Here is an 18,224-nt window from a genome sequence, read left to right as displayed (position 1 = left end):
CTTCCAAAAAGACAATGATCCAAAACATAAAGCAAAATCTACAATGGAATGGTTCAATAATAAACATATCCAGGTGTTAGAATGGCCAAGTCAAAGTCCAGACCTGAATCCAATCGAGAATCTGTGGAAAGAATGAAAACTGCTGTTCACAAATGCTCTCCATCCAACCTCACTGAGCTCGAGCTGTTTTGCAAGGAGGAATGGAAAAAATGTCAGTCTCTCGATGTGCAAAACTGATAGAGACATACCCCAAGCGACTTACAGCTGTAATCGCAGCAAAAGGTGGCGCTACAAAGTATTAAGGGGGTTGAATAATTTTGCACGCCCAATTTTTCAGTTTTTGATTTGTTAAAAAAGTTTGAAATATCCAATAAATGTCGTTCCACTTCATGTTTGTGTTCCTCTTGTTGTTGATTCTTCACACAAAAAACAGTTTTATATCTTTATGTTTGAAGCCTGAAATGTGGCAAAGGTCTCAAAGTTCAAGGGGGCCGAATACTTTCGCAAGGCACTGTAGGTGTCTGGCTAGACTGTAAAACTCTCCATCCTGACTCACATTAAGCATCTCCAATCCAAAGTTAAATCTAGAATTGGCTTATTTCGCAACAAAGTCCTTCACTCATGCTGCCAAACATATCCTTGTAAACTGACCATCCGACCGATCTTGACTTTGGCGATGTCATTTACAAAATAGCCTCCAACACTCTACTCAGCAAATTTGATGCAGTCTATCACAGTGTCATTCGTTTTGTCACCAACGTTCCATATACTACCCATCATTGCAACCTGTATGCTGTCATTGGCTGGCCCATGCTACATATTCGTCGCCAAACCCTGCTTATCTCAGCTCACTGGTCACCATAGCAACTCCCACCAGTAGCACGTGCTCCAGCAGGTATATTTCACTGGTCATCCCCAAAGCCAACACCTCCTTTGGCCACCTTTCCTTCCAGTTCTCTGCTGCCAATGATTGGAACGAATTGCAAAAATCACTGAAGTTGGAGACTTATATCTTATATATGATTTACACTTGTGGAAAGGGATTTACATTTGTGGATTGGTACTTATTTGTACAGATCATGATACACGAATACAAAATGCATGCTGTGAGTTCACAATACATTTGGCATGATAGTGATCCCATAGTGACCATCGACTTGAGAAAATGTATCCACTCAAATGAGCCCAGTATCTTGATGTTGCGGTTGCGCAGTAGAGGCCCACTCTAACCAGACGATGGGCGGGTTCCAGGGAGGGCAGTCTCTCGAGTCAAATCGGTTTTCGTTTACTTGGTCGCTCCTCCTCTCTCCATCGTTTCTAGCAAGCTAGCTAGATAACTAGGAGAGCTACCTTGAAGTTTGGAGACTCAAAGTGGATAAGGGGGAAACAGGCTGACGGAAAATGGCAGACGTCGAGGGAGAGGGAATTAATTCGGTGGCACCTCCGTTAGTTCAGCCATCCTCTCCTAACGGCTCCGGTGCCAGCCCAACGCAGGGCACCGGCAGTTGCCAAACGGTGACTACCGTTACGTCAGGCCCGCGACTGGTGCGGATAGTCAAGTCTGACTCGGGATATGGCTTCAATGTCCGGGGACAGGTTAGCGAAGGAGGACAACTACGGAGCATCAACGGGGAATTGTATGCCCCGCTACAGCATGTTAGTGCTGTTTTACCGGGAGGTGCAGCGGACAGAGCCGGTATCTCGAAAGGGGACCGGATTCTGGAAGTGTAAGTAAGAGTTAGCTTGCTATCTGGTAGCTTCTAACTACATGCGTAAGCTATCTCAATGGTAGATATTTGGTCAAGGCAGGGCAAAACAAACAGACCACAGCAAAGTTTAAAAGGACGGTAATTGTCATGTCAGCTCCTCTGCACTGCAGTTGGTTCGTGAAACAAACGTGTTCTGCTGTCCCAAATGTAAGCTCGCTAGCTAACGTTAACTCCATAATTCACAAGCTGTTGTCCTCGGCTCAGTGCAACGCCATAAACGATCATAGCTAGCAACGTTAAATGATATGTTTCACTTGACCTGGAGACTAGGTTAACAAAGCCTTGCTAACTCATGCATCAGTCTGTGCTTGTGCCAGTCTTATCGGGAGTGTACAGGGCAGAAGAGCCGGTTCATCCCAATGAAAAGACGGTCTGTGTGAGAGCATGTGATCATTACGAATTCCAGTCACACTGACTCTCTGAACTTGGATACAAGCTAACTATATTAACACCAGCACACACACAGGTTCCTTCCTTCCCTACACATCACGTTACCAGAAAAACAGCATCTGTCATTCTTATTAACAACAGAACCAGATAATGGAAAAATGGCCATTCAATGCGTGCACATTAATAGTCGGCTACTATTTTACCTACTTGCCTTGATGATGATAATAGGTATTTTAATAGTGTGCCCAAATGCTTTCTATCTAGTCTCAATTAAATGGGACTTAACATTTCCTAATTGTAATAGATCAACAATAGCCATAGTATGCCATCTCTGTCTGGATGCGGATGCTGCAATGCATAGAGAGTGCAGTGTGTCTGTCTGGTCTTTGCGACAGGTTTAGTATGCACATGGGTAGCTAGCTTGGCGATGTTAGGTTCTGTTGCCATGGCAAGGAGCAGGCAGCATACAGCTCAGCATCAGTACCAGTGTGTGTGTGTGTGTGAGGGGAAGAAAAAGTGAGCGAGGGGGGTTGCTGGATACGGGATACATAGGGCTCATCTGATTGGATGTGCTCTCAGTAATTCTCTGTTTTGATTTGTTGGCTCACTGTTTGCTGCTTTATGATTGGGTGCCGTGCAGTGGCCTGGCAGTTTGTTGACTCTAATATTGGTGTGCGTGCACGGGTGGTTGCACCCCCATTGTGTGTGTGTGTGTGTGTGTGTTGAGCAACACAATTATCTATGCCAGCGAGAGACACCTGCCCATGTGCTCCATATGCTCACACACAGCAGTCCCTCAGTGTTAGCTGCAGTGCTTGTGGAGCATCTCCACAGCTCTCCAAAATCCACACTCCTCAGCAACACAGTCCCAGAGAACACACACACAGTCCCAGAGAGAACACACACACAAACACACACACAGTCCCAGAGGACACACACACACAGTCCCAGAGAACACACACACACACACACACACAGTCCCAGAGAACACACACACACACACACAGTCCCAGAGAACACACACACACACAGTCCCAGAGAACACACACACACACACACAGTCCCAGAGCACACACATACAGTCCCAGAGAACACGCACACACACACACACACAGTCCCAGAGAGAACACACACACACAGTCCCAGAGAACTTCTGCCTCTCAGCCCCCTACCCATGCCTTTATGACAGCCTCCAGTCCAGTCCAAACACTCATGGTTATATGACCCACAGTTGTTCCTGAATTCTAACCAGACTAGACTGGAGAAAGACTTGGAAGTGTTTTTGTCTGTCTTTCTGTGTGTGTGTGTTTGTCTCGGTCCAGTCTGTCTTTCTGTGTGTGTGTGTGTGTTTGTCTCGGTCCAGTCTGTCTTTCTGTGTGTGTGTGTTTGTCTCGGTCCAGTCTGTCTTTCTGTGTGTGTGTGTGTGTGTGTGTGTGTTTGTCTCGGTCCAGTCTGTCTTTCTGTGTGTGTGTGTGTTTGTCTCGGTCCAGTCTGTCTTTCTGTGTGTGTGTGTGTTTGTCTCGGTCCAGTCTGTCTTTCTGTGTGTGTGTGTGTTTGTCTCGGTCCAGTCTGTCTTTCTGTGTGTGTGTGTGTGTTTGTCTCGGTCCAGTCTGTCTTTCTGTGTGTGTGTGTGTTTGTCTCGGTCCATTCTGTCTTTCTGTGTGTGTGTGTGTGTGTGTTTGTCTCGGTCCAGTCTGTCTTTCTGTGTGTGTGTGTGTGTTTGTCTCGGTCCAGTCTGTCTTTCTGTGTGTGTGTGTGTGTGTGTGTGTGTGTGTGTGTGTGTGTGTGTGTGTTTGTCTCGGTCCAGTCTGTCTTTCTGTGTGTGTGTGTGTTTGTCTCGGTCCAGTCTGTCTTTCTGTGTGTGTGTGTGTGTTTGTCTCGGTCCAGTCTGTCTTTCTGTGTGTGTGTGTGTGTGCATGTATGTTTGTCTCGGTCCAGTCTGTCTTTCTGTGTGTGTGTGTGTTTGTCTCGGTCCAGTCTGTCTCTGTATGTCTGTGTGTGTATGACTACCTCAGCAGCTTTCAGTTAAACATTAGCCAGCCGAGAGACTAGTGATTAAAGGAAATGAGTCTGGGTTTTTTGACACCTGTAAGGGATACATGTAGTGATCAACATGTTTGGACGCATAACACACACAGGCCTACAGATTACAGAATGGACCTACTGTGTTCTCTACCCACACACACTGATTAGGAGTTGTGCCGGCTGTGCACACACTTTCAGTTTCCTTGATGAAACATTGGAGTGTGTGTATCTCTGTCATTGTCTGTTTGTTTTATGACCCCAGTGTCTTCCTCAGTGTTCACTGCAGTGCTTGTGGAGCATCTCCACTGCAGGTGGTCTGTCTGGCAGTGTTGTGTGTTGATGCTGTAATCTTTGGCCTGCTTTCTGTTCCTCTGTCACTGATGTAACAACATGATAGTTAGCCTGGGTTTACTAGGCAAAGGGCTACTTTATCATTTATTTTCCTGTGAACTTCTACAGAAATATCACGTTGACATCATGTGTATCCTGAAGGTAGGATTGGGTTCTTCTGTATCAATAGGTTCTACTGTGTGAACTGTGAGCCTAACTATAGTTGGTAACTGTAATATTTACTGTAGGCTGCTGCAGTGCAGACGTCAGCACTCCTGCTTACACACACACACACACACACACACACACAGTCTCATGCCCATGCAAGCTGCCATCTGAGTGGCCCAGTCTCTCTTTCTCTCTCTCACACACACACACACACACACACAGAGTCCCTGTAGAGGTCACAAGTCCAGCTTACTAGCTCATGCTCTGACGCACAATCATCTGAGTGACGTGACCTCATCGTGACCCCGTTGCCATGGGAGACGTCAGAGTTCCGGCTGAGGTGAACATTAGACTTGCTGACAGCCTTATCATGACGTCTACTGACTGACCCTTAATATATGATGATCACTGTTATACAAGAGGGCTCATCCATTCACTCCCAGACACACACAGACTGGCACTTAATATAGGATGATCACTGTTATACAAGAGGGTTTGTCCACTCCCCAAGACAGACACTGACTAGGCAGCAAGAAACGTCAACAACACAATTCATTTTAGGCAGAAAGAACCAATGCTAGTTTCTAATTATGTATGAGTGCTGCTGCTCATTTGCAATGATGACTCAGTATACCCTAGCCCAATTATGAATGAATATTCAATCTCTACCTCCTTCATCTGCATATCTCTCCTCTCAGTAATAGTGTGAACGTGGAGGGGGCGACCCATAAGCAGGTGGTGGATCTGATCCGTGCGGGGGAGAGGGAGCTGATGCTGGCCGTGCTGTCTGTACCTCCCCAGGAGGCTGACTGTCTGGACCCTGGAGACGACGGCTCAGCCCAGTCCTGCTACGACTACAGCGACAAACAGGCCGTCCCCATCTCCGTCCCCACATACAAACACGCTGAACTCAACCAGGAGAGGTTTGTGGTGAGTAGATGGACGGAAGGAGAAAGAAAGGAAGGGGTGGGTGGAGAGAGGGAAGGAGTGGTACGAATAACCTGTCCACATCTGTCCCAACATGCAAAAACACTGAACGCAACCAGGGGAGAGAGGGAGGGAGAGATAAAATGCCTGAGGAAAGATGTACATAACATGTAGGTATTGCCGCAGGTAGCCTAGTGGTTAGAGCGTTGGGCCAGTAACCAAAAGGTTGCTAGATCGAATCCCCAAGCTGACAAGGTAAAAATCTGTTGTTCTGCCCCTGAACAAGGCAGTTAACCCACTGGTCCTAGGCCGTCATTTTAAATAAGAATTTGATCTTAACTGACTTGCCTAGTTAAATGAAATAAAATACCTAAAGTATATTTGAACTGTGTGTCTCTGTTTGCAGATGTATAATGTGTACATGGCAGGCAGACAGCTGTGCTCTAAGAGGTACAGGGAGTTTGCTATCCTCAACCAGAACCTGAAGAGAGAGTTTGCCAACTACACCTTCCCCAAAATACCTGGCAAATGGCCTTTTTCCCTGTCTGAACAACAACTAGACGCTAGACGCAGGGGACTGGAGGAATACCTGGAGAAAGGTGAGAGGGAGGAAAAGGCCAGAGAAATATGGAGCAAAAACCATTTGGAAAGGTGATAGAAAGGGTGGAATGAGAGATGGAGAGATAACTGGAAGAAGGTGGAAGATGATGCAATAAATGGAGGAGGAAGAAAAATAAATGTAGAAAGGATTGGAGAGGAGGTAGAGATGGTCAGGATAACAGGCTACTCATAGAGGCTCATGGGAGTGTCTTAGAGAGGAGGTAGAGATGGTCAGGATTACAGGCTACTAAGAGAGGCTCGTGGGAGTGTCTTAGAGAGGAGGTAGAGATGGTCAGGATAACAGGCTACTAAGAGAGGCTCATGGGAGTGTCTTAGAGAGGAGATAGAGATGGTCAGGATTACAGCCTACTCATAGAGGAACTCGTGGGAGTGTCTACAGTGGGATCTGCCTTTCTCAGTGTTTCTACTTTCTCTCTCCACCTCCTTTTCACCATCCTGCTGCCCATTCTCCCTTCTCTCTTCACAGTGTGTTCAGTGAGGGTGATTGGGGAGAGTGATGTCATGCAGGAGTTTCTGTCTGACGAGTCTGATGAGGTAAGCGTGTCATTCTGAGTGTGTTTGCTTAAACCTCTCTAAGATGTATTCTTGTTTAAGACTCTTTCTCTCTTGTTCTGCTGTTCTCTCTCCTCTCATCCTATCCTCTGGGATGTGTGGTGTGTGAGATGGGGCTGGCATCTCTGTCCTTTTTCCTTCTTTTTGGTTTCATCTCTTCTGCTTTTCCATCTCTGTCTACACTGTGTTTGTGTGTGTGTGTGTGCGTGTGTGCGCATGTCTGGCCTATGAGTGGTCCTTCTCAACCGTCTGGCCGTAAGTCATCTCTTGCCACCCCCCATTCTCCGTAGAACTATAACGGCGTATCAGATGTGGAGTTGAGGATAGCCATGCCTGATAAAACCACCGTCACAGTCCGAGTCCGCAAGAACTGTACAACTGACCAGGTCTACCAGGTAACACACCCCTTACCTCTAGTTACACATACAGCCCTCACACCTAGTCCCCAGGACCATCAGGCCATACCCTCACACCTAGTCCCCAGGACCATCAGGCCACACCCTCACACCTAGTCCCCAGGACCATCAGGCCACACCCTCACACCTAGTCCCCAGGACCAACAGGCCACTCCTTCACACCTAGTCCCCAGGACCAACAGGCCACACCCTCACACCTAGTCCCCAGGACCATCAGGCCACACCCACACACCTTGCTAGTCCCCAGGACCATCAGGCCACACCCTCACACCTAGTCCCCAGGACCATCAGGCCACACCCACACACCTTGCTAGTCCCCAGGACCATCAGGCCACACCCTCACACCTAGCTAGTCCCCAGGACCATCAGGCCACACCCTCACACCTGGTCCCCAGGACCATCAGGCCACACCCTCACACCTAGTCCCCAGGACCAACAGGCCACACCCTCAGACCTAGCTAGGACCATCAGGCCACACCCTCACACCTAAGCTAGTCCCCAGGACCATCAGGCCACACCCTCACACCTGGTCCCCAGGACCATCAGGCCACACCGAGTCCCCAGGACCATCAGGCCACACCGAGTCCCCAGGACCATCAGGCCACACACCTTGGTTACCACTTGGACCCACATTAAGCAATTCTAGGCTGGACCGTAAATGGCCTCCTTGTTAATGCACAGGCCTCTTTGTTAATGCACAGGCCTCTTTGTTAATGCACAGGCCTCTTTGTTCATGCACAGGCCTCTTTGTTAATGCACAGGCCTCTTTGTTAATGCACAGGCCTCTTTGTTAATGCACAGGCCTCTTTGTTAATGCACAGGCCTCTTTGTTAATGCACAGGCCTCTTTGTTCATGCACAGGCCTCTTTGTTCATGCACAGGCCTCTTTGTTCATGCACAGGCCTCTTTGTTCATGCACAGGCCTCTTTGTTCATGCACAGGCCTCTTTGTTCATGCACAGGCCTCTTTGTTCATGCACAGGCCTCTTTGTTCATGCACAGGCCTCTTTGTTCATGCACAGGCCTCTTTGTTAATGCACAGGCCTCTTTGTTAATGCACAGGCCTCTTTGTTAATGCACAGGCCTTTCTCACTCTCCCACAGGCTGTGGTCATGACAGTAGGAATGGACAGCATAACAGCCAGCTACTTTGCTCTGTTTGAGGTCATCAACCACTCCTTTGGTAAGTGTGAGGGTAAGATCTTTTATTTCCTAGTACTAGTCTTTTTTCCATGTGCTAACTCTAGCATTAACCTTAATCACCTGAGACTTTGGCCTCTGCCCAGAGAGAGAGAGTGCGTGCGCGGTCCTCTTACTACATTCAGATTGAGAGTGGACCTGAGAGCTCTGTAAAAAGCTCTATGACGCTTTAATGGCCTTAATGAATGATTGATAGCTAATGTTGGGTTGTTCTAACTTTGATATGGTCAGAATCTTCCCCTAAAGCACATTTTACTCACATACAGAGTCGTTAAAGTGACAGTTCACTCAAGTCTTACCTCAATAGTCAAGCTATAGTGTGTATGTTGTTTGTATATCCTGCTACAGTGGGTAGCATTGCTCATCTTTCCCATTAATTTGGGGTAGAGACCTGCACATTTCTCCCATGAATGTACCAACATGTAGACACCAGGATCTCTGGTGCCAGTCTCTCATTCATTTAATGAAGTCTGTCTCCACTCAGTAACATCTGTTGAGTCAGCCCTGTCCCTCTTTCTTCAAAGACAGGCTAACGCCTACTCCTGTGTGTGTGTGTCTGTCTGTGTGTGTGTGTGTGTGTGTGTCTTTAATCATAGAGGTTAACATTCCTACCCAGGAGCTTTGTTGATTGAATCACTTCTTCATGATGTTCCTGTTGAGGGAGTTGTGGTGTCTGGTTGGTTGGGATATGTATGAGCAAAGCATTTCTATTTGTAGCGAAACACGGTTTTGATTAGATGGTATACAGCTACGAATTGGCTTTTCATAGCCGGGTTAGGATAACTTACGCAGCAGGTTAGGAGAACTAACGTAGTGGGTTAGGATAATTAACGTAGTGGGTTAGGAGAATTTACGCAGCAGGTTAGGAGAATTAACGTAGTGGGTTAGGAGAAGTTACACAGCAGGTTAGGAGAACTAACGTAGTGGGTTAGGAGAATTAACGTAGTGGGTTAGGAGAATTAACGTAGTGGGTTAGGAGAATTAACGTAGTGGGTTAGGAGAACTTACACAGCAGGTTAGAAGAATTAACGTAGTGGGTTAGGAGAATTAACATAGTGGGTTAGGAGAACTTACACAGCAGGTTAGGAGAATTAACGCAGTGGGTTACGAGAATTAGGTTAAGGTTAGGAAAAGGGTAAGGGTTAGGTAAAATGCTACATTTTTCCTTGACGCAACTCAAACATGGAACTTTCCTACTGTAGCTGTATACCATCTAGCCACAACCGGAAAACACCCACCGACCTAACCCTGTCGCTCTCTCTCTCTCTCCCACCGACATAACCCTGTCGCTCTCTCTCTCTCCCACCGACCTAACCCTGTCGCTCTCTCTCTCTCTCCCACCGACCTAACCCTGTCGCTCTCTCTCTCTCTCCCACCGACCTAACCCTGTCGCTCTCTCTCTCTCTCCCACCGACCTAACCCTGTCGCTCGCTCTCTCTCTCCCACCGACCTAACCCTGTCGCTCGCTCTCTCTCTCCCACCGACCTAACCCTGTCGCTCGCTCTCTCTCTCCCACCGACCTAACCCTGTCGCTCGCTCTCTCTCTCCCACCGACCTAACCCTGTCGCTCGCTCTCTCTCTCCCACCGACCTAACCCTGTCGCTCGCTCTCTCTCTCCCACCGACCTAACCCTGTCGCTCGCTCTCTCTCTCCCACCGACCTAACCCTGTCGCTCGCTCTCTCTCTCCCACCGACCTAACCCTGTCGCTCGCTCTCTCTCTCCCACCGACCTAACCCTGTCGCTCGCTCTCTCTCTCCCACCGACCTAACCCTGTCGCTCTCCTCTCTCCCCCACCGACCTAACCCTGTCGCTCGCTCTCTCTCTCTCCCACCGACCTAACCCTGTCGCTCGCTCTCTCTCTCCCACCGACCTAACCCTGTCGCTCGCTCTCTCTCTCTCCCACCGACCTAACCCTGTCGCTCGCTCTCTCTCTCTCCCACCGACTTAACCCTGTCGCTCGCTCTCTCTCTCCCACCGACCTAACCCTGTCGCTCGCTCTCTCTCTCTCCCACCGACCTAACCCTGTCGCTCGCTCTCTCTCTCTCCCACCGACCTAACCCTGTCGCTCGCTCTCTCTCTCCCACCGACCTAACCCTGTCGCTCGCTCTCTCTCTCCCACCGACCTAACCCTGTCGCTCGCTCTCTCTCTCTCCCACCGACCTAACCCTGTCGCTCTCTCTCTCTCTCTCTCCCCCACCGACCTAACCCTGTCGCTCTCTCTCTCTCTCTCCCCCACCGACCTAACCCTGTCCCTCTCTCTCTCTCTCTCCCACCGACCTAACCCTGTCGCTCTCTCTCTCTCTCCCACCGACCTAACCCTGTCGCTCTCTCGTTCTCTCTCCCACCGACCTAACCCTGTCGCTCTCTCTCTCTCTCCCTCCCACCGACCTAACCCTGTCGCTCTCTCTCTCTCTCCCACCGACCTAACCCTGTCGCTCTCTCTCTCTCTCCCACCGACCTAACCCTGTCGCTCTCTCTCCCACCGACCTAACCCTGTCCCTCTCCGTCTCTCCCACCGACCTAACCCTGTCGCTCTCTCCCCCACCGACCTAACCCTGTCCCTCTCCATCTCTCCCACCGACCTAACCCTGTCGCTCTCTCTCTCTCTCCCACCGACCTAACCCTGTCGCTCTCCGTCTCTCCCACCGACCTAACCCTGTCGCTCTCCGTCTCTCCCACCGACCTAACCCTGTCGCTCTCCGTCTCTCCCACCGACCTAACCCTGTCGCTCTCTCTCTCTCTCCCACCGACCTAACCCTGTCGCTCTCCGTCTCTCCCACCGACCTAACCCTGTCGCCCTCTCTCTCTCCCACCGACCTAACCCTGTCGCGCTCTCTCTCTCTCCCACCGACCTAACCCTGTCGCTCTCTCTCTCTCCCGCCGACCTAACCCTGTCGCTCTCTCTCTCCCACCGACCTAACCCTGTCGCTCTCTCTCTCTCCCACCGACCTAACCCTGTCGCTCTCTCTCTCTCTCCCACCGACCTAACCCTGTCGCTCTCCGTCTCTCCCACCGACCTAACCCTTTCGCTCTCTCTCTCTCTCTCCCACCGACCTAACCCTTTCGCTCTCTCTCTCTCTCTCCCACCGACCTAACCCTTTCGCTCTCTCTCTCTCTCTCCACCGACCTAACCCTGTCGCTCGCTCTCTCTCTCCCACCGACCTAACCCTGTCGCTCGCTCTCTCTCTCCCACCGACCTAACCCTGTCGCTCTCTCTCTCTCCCCCACCGACCTAACCCTGTCGCTCTCTCTCTCTCTCTCCCCCACCGACCTAACCCTGTCGCTCTCTCTCGCTCTCTCCCACCGACCTAACCCTGTCGCTCTCTCTCTCTCTCCCACCGACCTAACCCTGTCGCTCTCTCTCTCTCCCACCGACCTAACCCTGTCGCTCTCTCTCTCTCTCCCACCGACCTAACCCTGTCGCTCTCTCTCTCTCCCACCGACCTAACCCTGTCCCTCTCCGTCTCTCCCACCGACCTAACCCTGTCGCTCTCTCTCTCTCTCTCCCACCGACCTAACCCTGTCGCTCTCTCTCTCTCTCCCACCGACCTAACCCTGTCGCTCTCTCTCTCTCTCCCACCGACCTAACCCTGTCGCTCTCTCTCTCTCTCCCACCGACCTAACCCTGTCGCTCTCTCTCTCTTCCACCGACCTAACCCTGTCCCTCTCCGTTTCTCCCACCGACCTAACCCTGTCGCTCTCCGTCTCTCCCACCGACCTAACCCTGTCGCTCTCCGTCTCTCCCACCGACCTAACCCTGTCGCTCTCTCTCTCTCTCCCACCGACCTAACCCTGTCGCTCTCTCTCTCTCTCCCACCGACCTAACCCTGTCGCTCTCTCTCTCTCTCCCACCGACCTAACCCTGTCGCTCTCTCTCTCTCTCCCACCGACCGAACCCTGTCGCTCTCTCTCTCTCTCTCTCCCACCGACCGAACCCTGTCGCTCTCTCTCTCTCTCTCTCCCACCGACCTAACCCTGTCGCTCTCTCTCTCTCTCTCTCCCCTCTCTCCCACCGACCTAACCCTGTCGCTCTCTCTCTCTTCCACCGACCTAACCCTGTCCCTCTCCGTTTCTCCCACCGACCTAACCCTGTCGCTCTCCGTCTCTCCCACCGACCTAACCCTGTCGCTCTCCGTCTCTCCCACCGACCTAACCCTGTCGCTCTCTCTCTCTCTCTCCCACCGACCTAACCCTGTCGCTCTCTCTCTCTCTCCCACCGACCTAACCCTGTCGCTCTCTCTCTCTCTCCCACCGACCTAACCCTGTCGCTCTCTCTCTCTCTCCCACCGACCGAACCCTGTCGCTCTCTCTCTCTCTCTCTCCCACCGACCGAACCCTGTCGCTCTCTCTCTCTCTCTCCCACCGACCTAACCCTGTCGCTCTCTCTCCCACCGACCTAACCCTGTCCCTCTCCGTCTCTCCCACCGACCTAACCCTGTCGCTCTCTCTCTCTCTCCCACCGACCTAACCCTGTCGCTCTCTCTCTCTCTCCCACCGACCTAACCCTGTCGCTCTCTCCGTCTCTCCCACCGACCTAACCCTGTCGCTCTCTCCGTCTCTCCCACCGACCTAACCCTGTCGCTCTCCGTCTCTCCCACCGACCTAACCGTGTCGCTCTCTCTCTCCCACCGACCTAACCCTGTCGCTCTCTCTCTCCCACCGACCTAACCCTGTCGCTCTCTCTCTCTCTCCCACCGACCTAACCCTGTCGCTCTCTCTCTCTCTCCCACCGACCTAACCCTGTCGCTCTCTCTCTCTCTCCCACCGACCTACCCCTGTCGCTCTCTCTCTCTCTCCCACCGACCTAACCCTGTCGCTCTCTCTCTCTCTCCCACCGACCTAACCCTGTCGCTCTCTCTCTCTCTCCCACCGACCTAACCCTGTCGCTCTCTCTCTCTCTCCCACCGACCTAACCCTGTCGCGCTCTCTCTCTCTCCCACCGACCTAACCCTGTCGCTCTCTCTCTCTCCCCCACCGACCTAACCCTGTCGCTCTCTCTCTCTCCCACCGACCTAACCCTGTCGCTCTCTCTCTCTCTCCCACCGACCTAACCCTGTCGCTCTCCGTCTCTCCCACCGACCTAACCCTTTCGCTCTCTCTCTCTCTCTCTCTCCCACCGACCTAACCCTTTCGCTCTCTCTCTCTCTCTCCCACCGACCTAACCCTGTCGCTCGCTCTCTCTCTCCCACCGACCTAACCCTGTCGCTCGCTCTCTCTCTCCCACCGACCTAACCCTGTCGCTCTCTCTCTCTCCCCCACCGACCTAACACTGTCGCTCTCTCTCGCTCTCTCCCACCGACCTAACCCTGTCGCTCTCTCTCTCTCTCCCACCGACCTAACCCTGTCGCTCTCTCTCTCTCCCACCGACCTAACCCTGTCGCTCTCTCTCTCTCTCCACCGACCTAACCCTGTCGCTCTCTCTCTCTCCCACCGACCTAACCCTGTCCCTCTCCGTCTCTCCCACCGACCTAACCCTGTCGCTCTCTCTCTCTCTCTCCCACCGACCTAACCCTGTCGCTCTCTCTCCCACCGACCTAACCCTGTCGCTCTCTCTCTCTCTCCCCACCGACCTAACCCTGTCGCTCTCTCTCTCTCTCCCACCGACCTAACCCTGTCGCTCTCTCTCTCTTCCACCGACCTAACCCTGTCCCTCTCCGTTTCTCCCACCGACCTAACCCTGTCGCTCTCCGTCTCTCCCACCGACCTAACCCTGTCGCTCTCCGTCTCTCCCACCGACCTAACCCTGTCGCTCTCTCTCTCTCTCCCACCGACCTAACCCTGTCGCTCTCTCTCTCTCTCCCACCGACCTAACCCTGTCGCTCTCTCTCTCTCTCTCCCACCGACCTAACCCTGTCGCTCTCTCTCTCTCTCTCCCACCGACCGAACCCTGTCGCTCTCTCTCTCTCTCTCTCCCACCGACCGAACCCTGTCGCTCTCTCTCTCTCTCTCTCCCACCGACCTAACCCTGTCGCTCTCTCTCTCTCTCTCTCCCACCGACCTAACCCTGTCGCTCTCGCTCTCTCTCCCACCGACCTAACCCTGTCGCTCTCTCTCCCACCGACCTAACCCTGTCGCTCTCTCTCCCACCGACCTAACCCTGTCGCTCTCTCTCCCACCGACCTAACCCTGTCCCTCTCCGTCTCTCCCACCGACCTAACCCTGTCGCTCTCTCTCTCTCTCCCACCGACCTAACCCTGTCGCTCTCTCTCTCTCTCCCACCAACCTAACCCTGTCGCTCTCTCCGTCTCTCCCACCGACCTAACCCTGTCGCTCTCTCCGTCTCTCCCACCGACCTAACCCTGTCGCTCTCCGTCTCTCCCACCGACCTAACCGTGTCGCTCTCTCTCTCCCACCGACCTAACCCTGTCGCTCTCTCTCTCCCACCGACCTAACCCTGTCGCTCTCTCTCTCTCTCCCACCGACCTAACCCTGTCGCTCTCTCTCTCTCTCCCACCGACCTAACCCTGTCGCTCTCTCTCTCTCTCCCACCGACCTACCCCTGTCGCTCTCTCTCTCTCTCCCACCGACCTAACCCTGTCGCTCTCTCTCTCTCTCCCACCGACCTACCCCTGTCGCTCTCTCTCTCTCCCACCGACCTAACCCTGTCGCTCTCTCTCTCTCTCCCACCGACCTAACCCTGTCGCTCTCCGTCTCTCCCACCGACCTAACCCTGTCGCTTTCCGTCTCTCTCTCCCACCGACCTAACCCTGTCGCTCTCCGTCTCTCTCTCCCACCGACCTAACCCTGTCGCTCTCTCTCTCTCTCCCACCGACCTAACCCTGTCGCTCTCTCTCTCTCCCACCGACCTAACCCTGTCGCTCTCTCTCTCTCTCCCACCGACCTAACCCTGTCGCTCTCTCTCTCTCTCCCACCGACCTAACCCTGTCGCTCTCTCTCTCTCTCCCACCGACATAACCCTGTCGCTCTCTCTCTCTCTCCCACCGACATAACCCTGTCGCTCTCTCTCTCTCTCCCACCGACCTAACCCTGTCGCTCTCTCTCCCACCGACCTAACCCTGTCGCTCTCTCTCCCACCGACCTAACCCTGTCGCTCTCTCTCCCACCGACCTAACCCTGTCGCTCTCCGTCTCTCCCACCGGCCTAACCCTGTCGCTCTCCGTCTCTCCCACCGACCTAACCCTGTCGCTCTCCGTCTCTCCCACCGACCTAACCCTGTCGCTCTCTTTCTCTCTCTCCCACCGACCTAACCCTGTCGCTCTCTCTCCCACCGACCTAACCCTGTCGCTCTCTCTCTCTCTCCCACCGACCTACCCCTGTCGCTTTCTCTCTCTCTCCCACCGACCTAACCCTGTCGCTCTCTCTCTCTCCCACAGATCTAACCCTGTCGCTCTCTCTCTCTCTCCCACCGACCTAACCCTGTCCCTCTCTCTCTCTCCCACCGACCTAACCCTGTCGCTCTCTCTCTCTCTCTCTCCCACCGACCTAACCCTGTCACTCTCCGTCTCTCCCACCGACCTAACCCTGTCGCTCTCCGTCTCTCCCACCGACCTAACCCTGTCGCTCTCCGTCTCTCCCACCGACCTAACCCTGTCGCTCTCCGTCTCTCCCACCGACCTAACCCTGTCGCTCTCCGTCTCTCCCACCGACCTAACCCTGTCGCTCTCCGTCTCTCTCTCCCACCGACCTAACCCTGTCGCTCTCTCTCTCCCACCGACCTAACCCTGTCGCTCTCTCTCTCTCTCCCACCGACCTAACCCTGTCCCTCTCTCTCTCTCTCCCACCGACCTAACCCTGTCGCTCTCTCTCTCTCTCCCACCGACCTAACCCTGTCGCTCTCTCTCTCTCTCCCACCGACCTACCCCTGTCGCTCTCTCTCTCTCCCACCGACCTACCCCTGTCGCTCTCTCTCTCTCCCACCGACCTACCCCTGTCGCTCTCTCTCTCTCTCCCACCGACCTAACCCTGTCGCTCTCTCTCCCACCGACCTAACCCTGTCGCTCTCTCTCTCTCTCCCATCGACCTACCCCTGTCGCTCTCCGTCTCTCCCACCGACCTAACCCTGTCCCTTTCCGTCTCTCCCACCGACCTAACCCTGCCGCTCTCTCTCTCTCTCTCCCACCGACCTAACCCTCTCTCCCACCGACCTAACCCTGTCGCTCTCTCTCTCTCTCTCCCACCGACCTAACCCTGTCGCTCTCTCTCTCTCTCTCCACCGACCTAACTCTGTCGCTCTCTCTCTCTCTCCCACCGACCTAACCCTGTCGCTCTCTCTCTCTCTCCCACCGACCTAACCCTGTCACTCTCTCTCTCTCTCTCTCCCACCGACCTAACCCTGTCGCTCTCCGTCTCTCTTTCCCACCGACCTAACCCTGTCGCTCGCTCTCTCTCTCCCACCGACCTAACCCTGTCGCTCTCTCTCTCTCTCCCACCGACCTAACCCTGTCGCTCTCTCTCTCCCACCGACCTAACCCTGTCGCTCTCTCTCTCTCTCCCACCGACCTAACCCTGTCGCTCTCTCTCTCCCACCGACCTAACCCTGTCGCTCTCTCTCTCTCTCTCCCACCGACCTAACCCTGTCGCTCTCTCTCTCTCTCTCCCACCGACCTAACCCTGTCGCTCTCTCTCTCTCTCCCACCGACCTAACCCTGTCGCTCTCCGTCTCTCCCACCGACTTAACCTTGTCGCTCTCCGTCTCTCTCTCCCACCGACCTAACCCTGTCCCTCTCCGTCTCTCCCACCGACCTAACCCTGTCGCTCTCTCTCTCTCTCTCCCACCGACCTAACCCTGTCGCTCTCTCTCTCTCTCTCTCCCACCGACCTAACCCTGTCACTCTCTCTCTCCCACCGACCTAACCCTGTCGCTCTCTCTCTCTCTCTCCCACCGACCTAACCCTGTTGCTCTCTCTCTCTCTCTCCCACCGACCTAACCCTGTTGCTCTCTCTCTCTCTCTCCCACCGACCTAACCCTGTCGCTCTCTCTCTCTCCCACCGACCTAACCCTGTCGCTCTCTCTCTCTCCCACCGACCTAACCCTGTCGCTCTCTCTCTCTCTCCCACCGACCTAACCCTGTCGCTCTCTCTCCCACCGACCTAACCCTGTCCCTCTCCGTCTCTCCCACCGACCTAACCCTGTCCCTCTCCGTCTCTCCCACCGACCTAACCCTGTCGCTCTCTCTCTCTCTCCCACCGACCTAACCCTGTTGCTCTCTCTCTCTCTCTCCCACCGACCTAACCCTGTTGCTCTCTCTCTCTCTCTCCCCCCGCCCTAACCCTGTTGCTCTCTCTCTCTCTCTCCCACCGACCTAACCCTGTTGCTCTCTCTCTCTCTCTCCCACCGACCTAACCCTGTTGCTCTCTCTCTCTCTCTCTCCCACCGACCTAACCCTGTCGCTCTCTCTCTCTCCCACCGACCTAACCCTGTCGCTCTCTCTCTCTCCCACCAACCTAACCCTGTCGCTCTCTCTCCCACCGACCTAACCCTGTCGCTCTCTCTCCCACCGACCTAACCCTGTCCCTCTCCGTCTCTCCCACCGACCTAACCCTGTCGCTCTCTCTCCCACCGACCTAACCCTGTCGCTCTCTCTCTCTCTCCCACCGACCTAACCCTGTCGCTCTCCGTCTCTCCCACCAACCTAACCCTGTCGCTCTCTGTCTCTCTCTCCCACCGACCTAACCCTGTCGCTCTCTCTCCCACCGACCTAACCCTGTCGCTCTCTCTCTCTCTCCCATCGACCTACCCCTGTCGCTCTCTGTCTCTCCCACCGACCTAACCCTGTCCCTTTCCGTCTCTCCCACCGACCTAACCCTGCCGCTCTCTCTCTCTCTCTCCCACCGACCTAACCCTCTCTCCCACCGACCTAACCCTG

At 53.7% G+C, this 18,224-nt stretch overlaps 1 protein-coding gene across 1 annotated transcript in view; it reads left to right on the top strand.

Moving 5' to 3' along the window:
* Positions 1 to 1,283: 1,283 nt before the first annotated feature.
* Positions 1,284 to 18,224, top strand: part of LOC139399907 (sorting nexin-27-like) — a gene marked incomplete at its 3' end in the record, with an annotated part of 29,274 nt that continues 12,333 nt past the window's right edge. Inside the window, exons 1-6 of the mRNA XM_071145033.1 lie at positions 1,284 to 1,727; positions 5,381 to 5,612; positions 6,016 to 6,208; positions 6,697 to 6,764; positions 7,073 to 7,177; positions 8,301 to 8,379. Coding sequence (XP_071001134.1) covers positions 1,402 to 1,727; positions 5,381 to 5,612; positions 6,016 to 6,208; positions 6,697 to 6,764; positions 7,073 to 7,177; positions 8,301 to 8,379 — 1,003 coding nt within the window. The remainder of the gene's footprint in view (positions 1,728 to 5,380; positions 5,613 to 6,015; positions 6,209 to 6,696; positions 6,765 to 7,072; positions 7,178 to 8,300; positions 8,380 to 18,224) is intronic.

This window comes from Oncorhynchus clarkii, unplaced genomic scaffold, assembly GCF_045791955.1.
Source record: "Oncorhynchus clarkii lewisi isolate Uvic-CL-2024 unplaced genomic scaffold, UVic_Ocla_1.0 unplaced_contig_3096_pilon_pilon, whole genome shotgun sequence".
NCBI classification, from domain to species: Eukaryota; Metazoa; Chordata; class Actinopteri; order Salmoniformes; family Salmonidae; genus Oncorhynchus; species Oncorhynchus clarkii.
The sequence above is the reverse complement of the archived record's forward strand: the minus strand, read 5'-3'. Positions and strand labels throughout refer to the sequence as shown.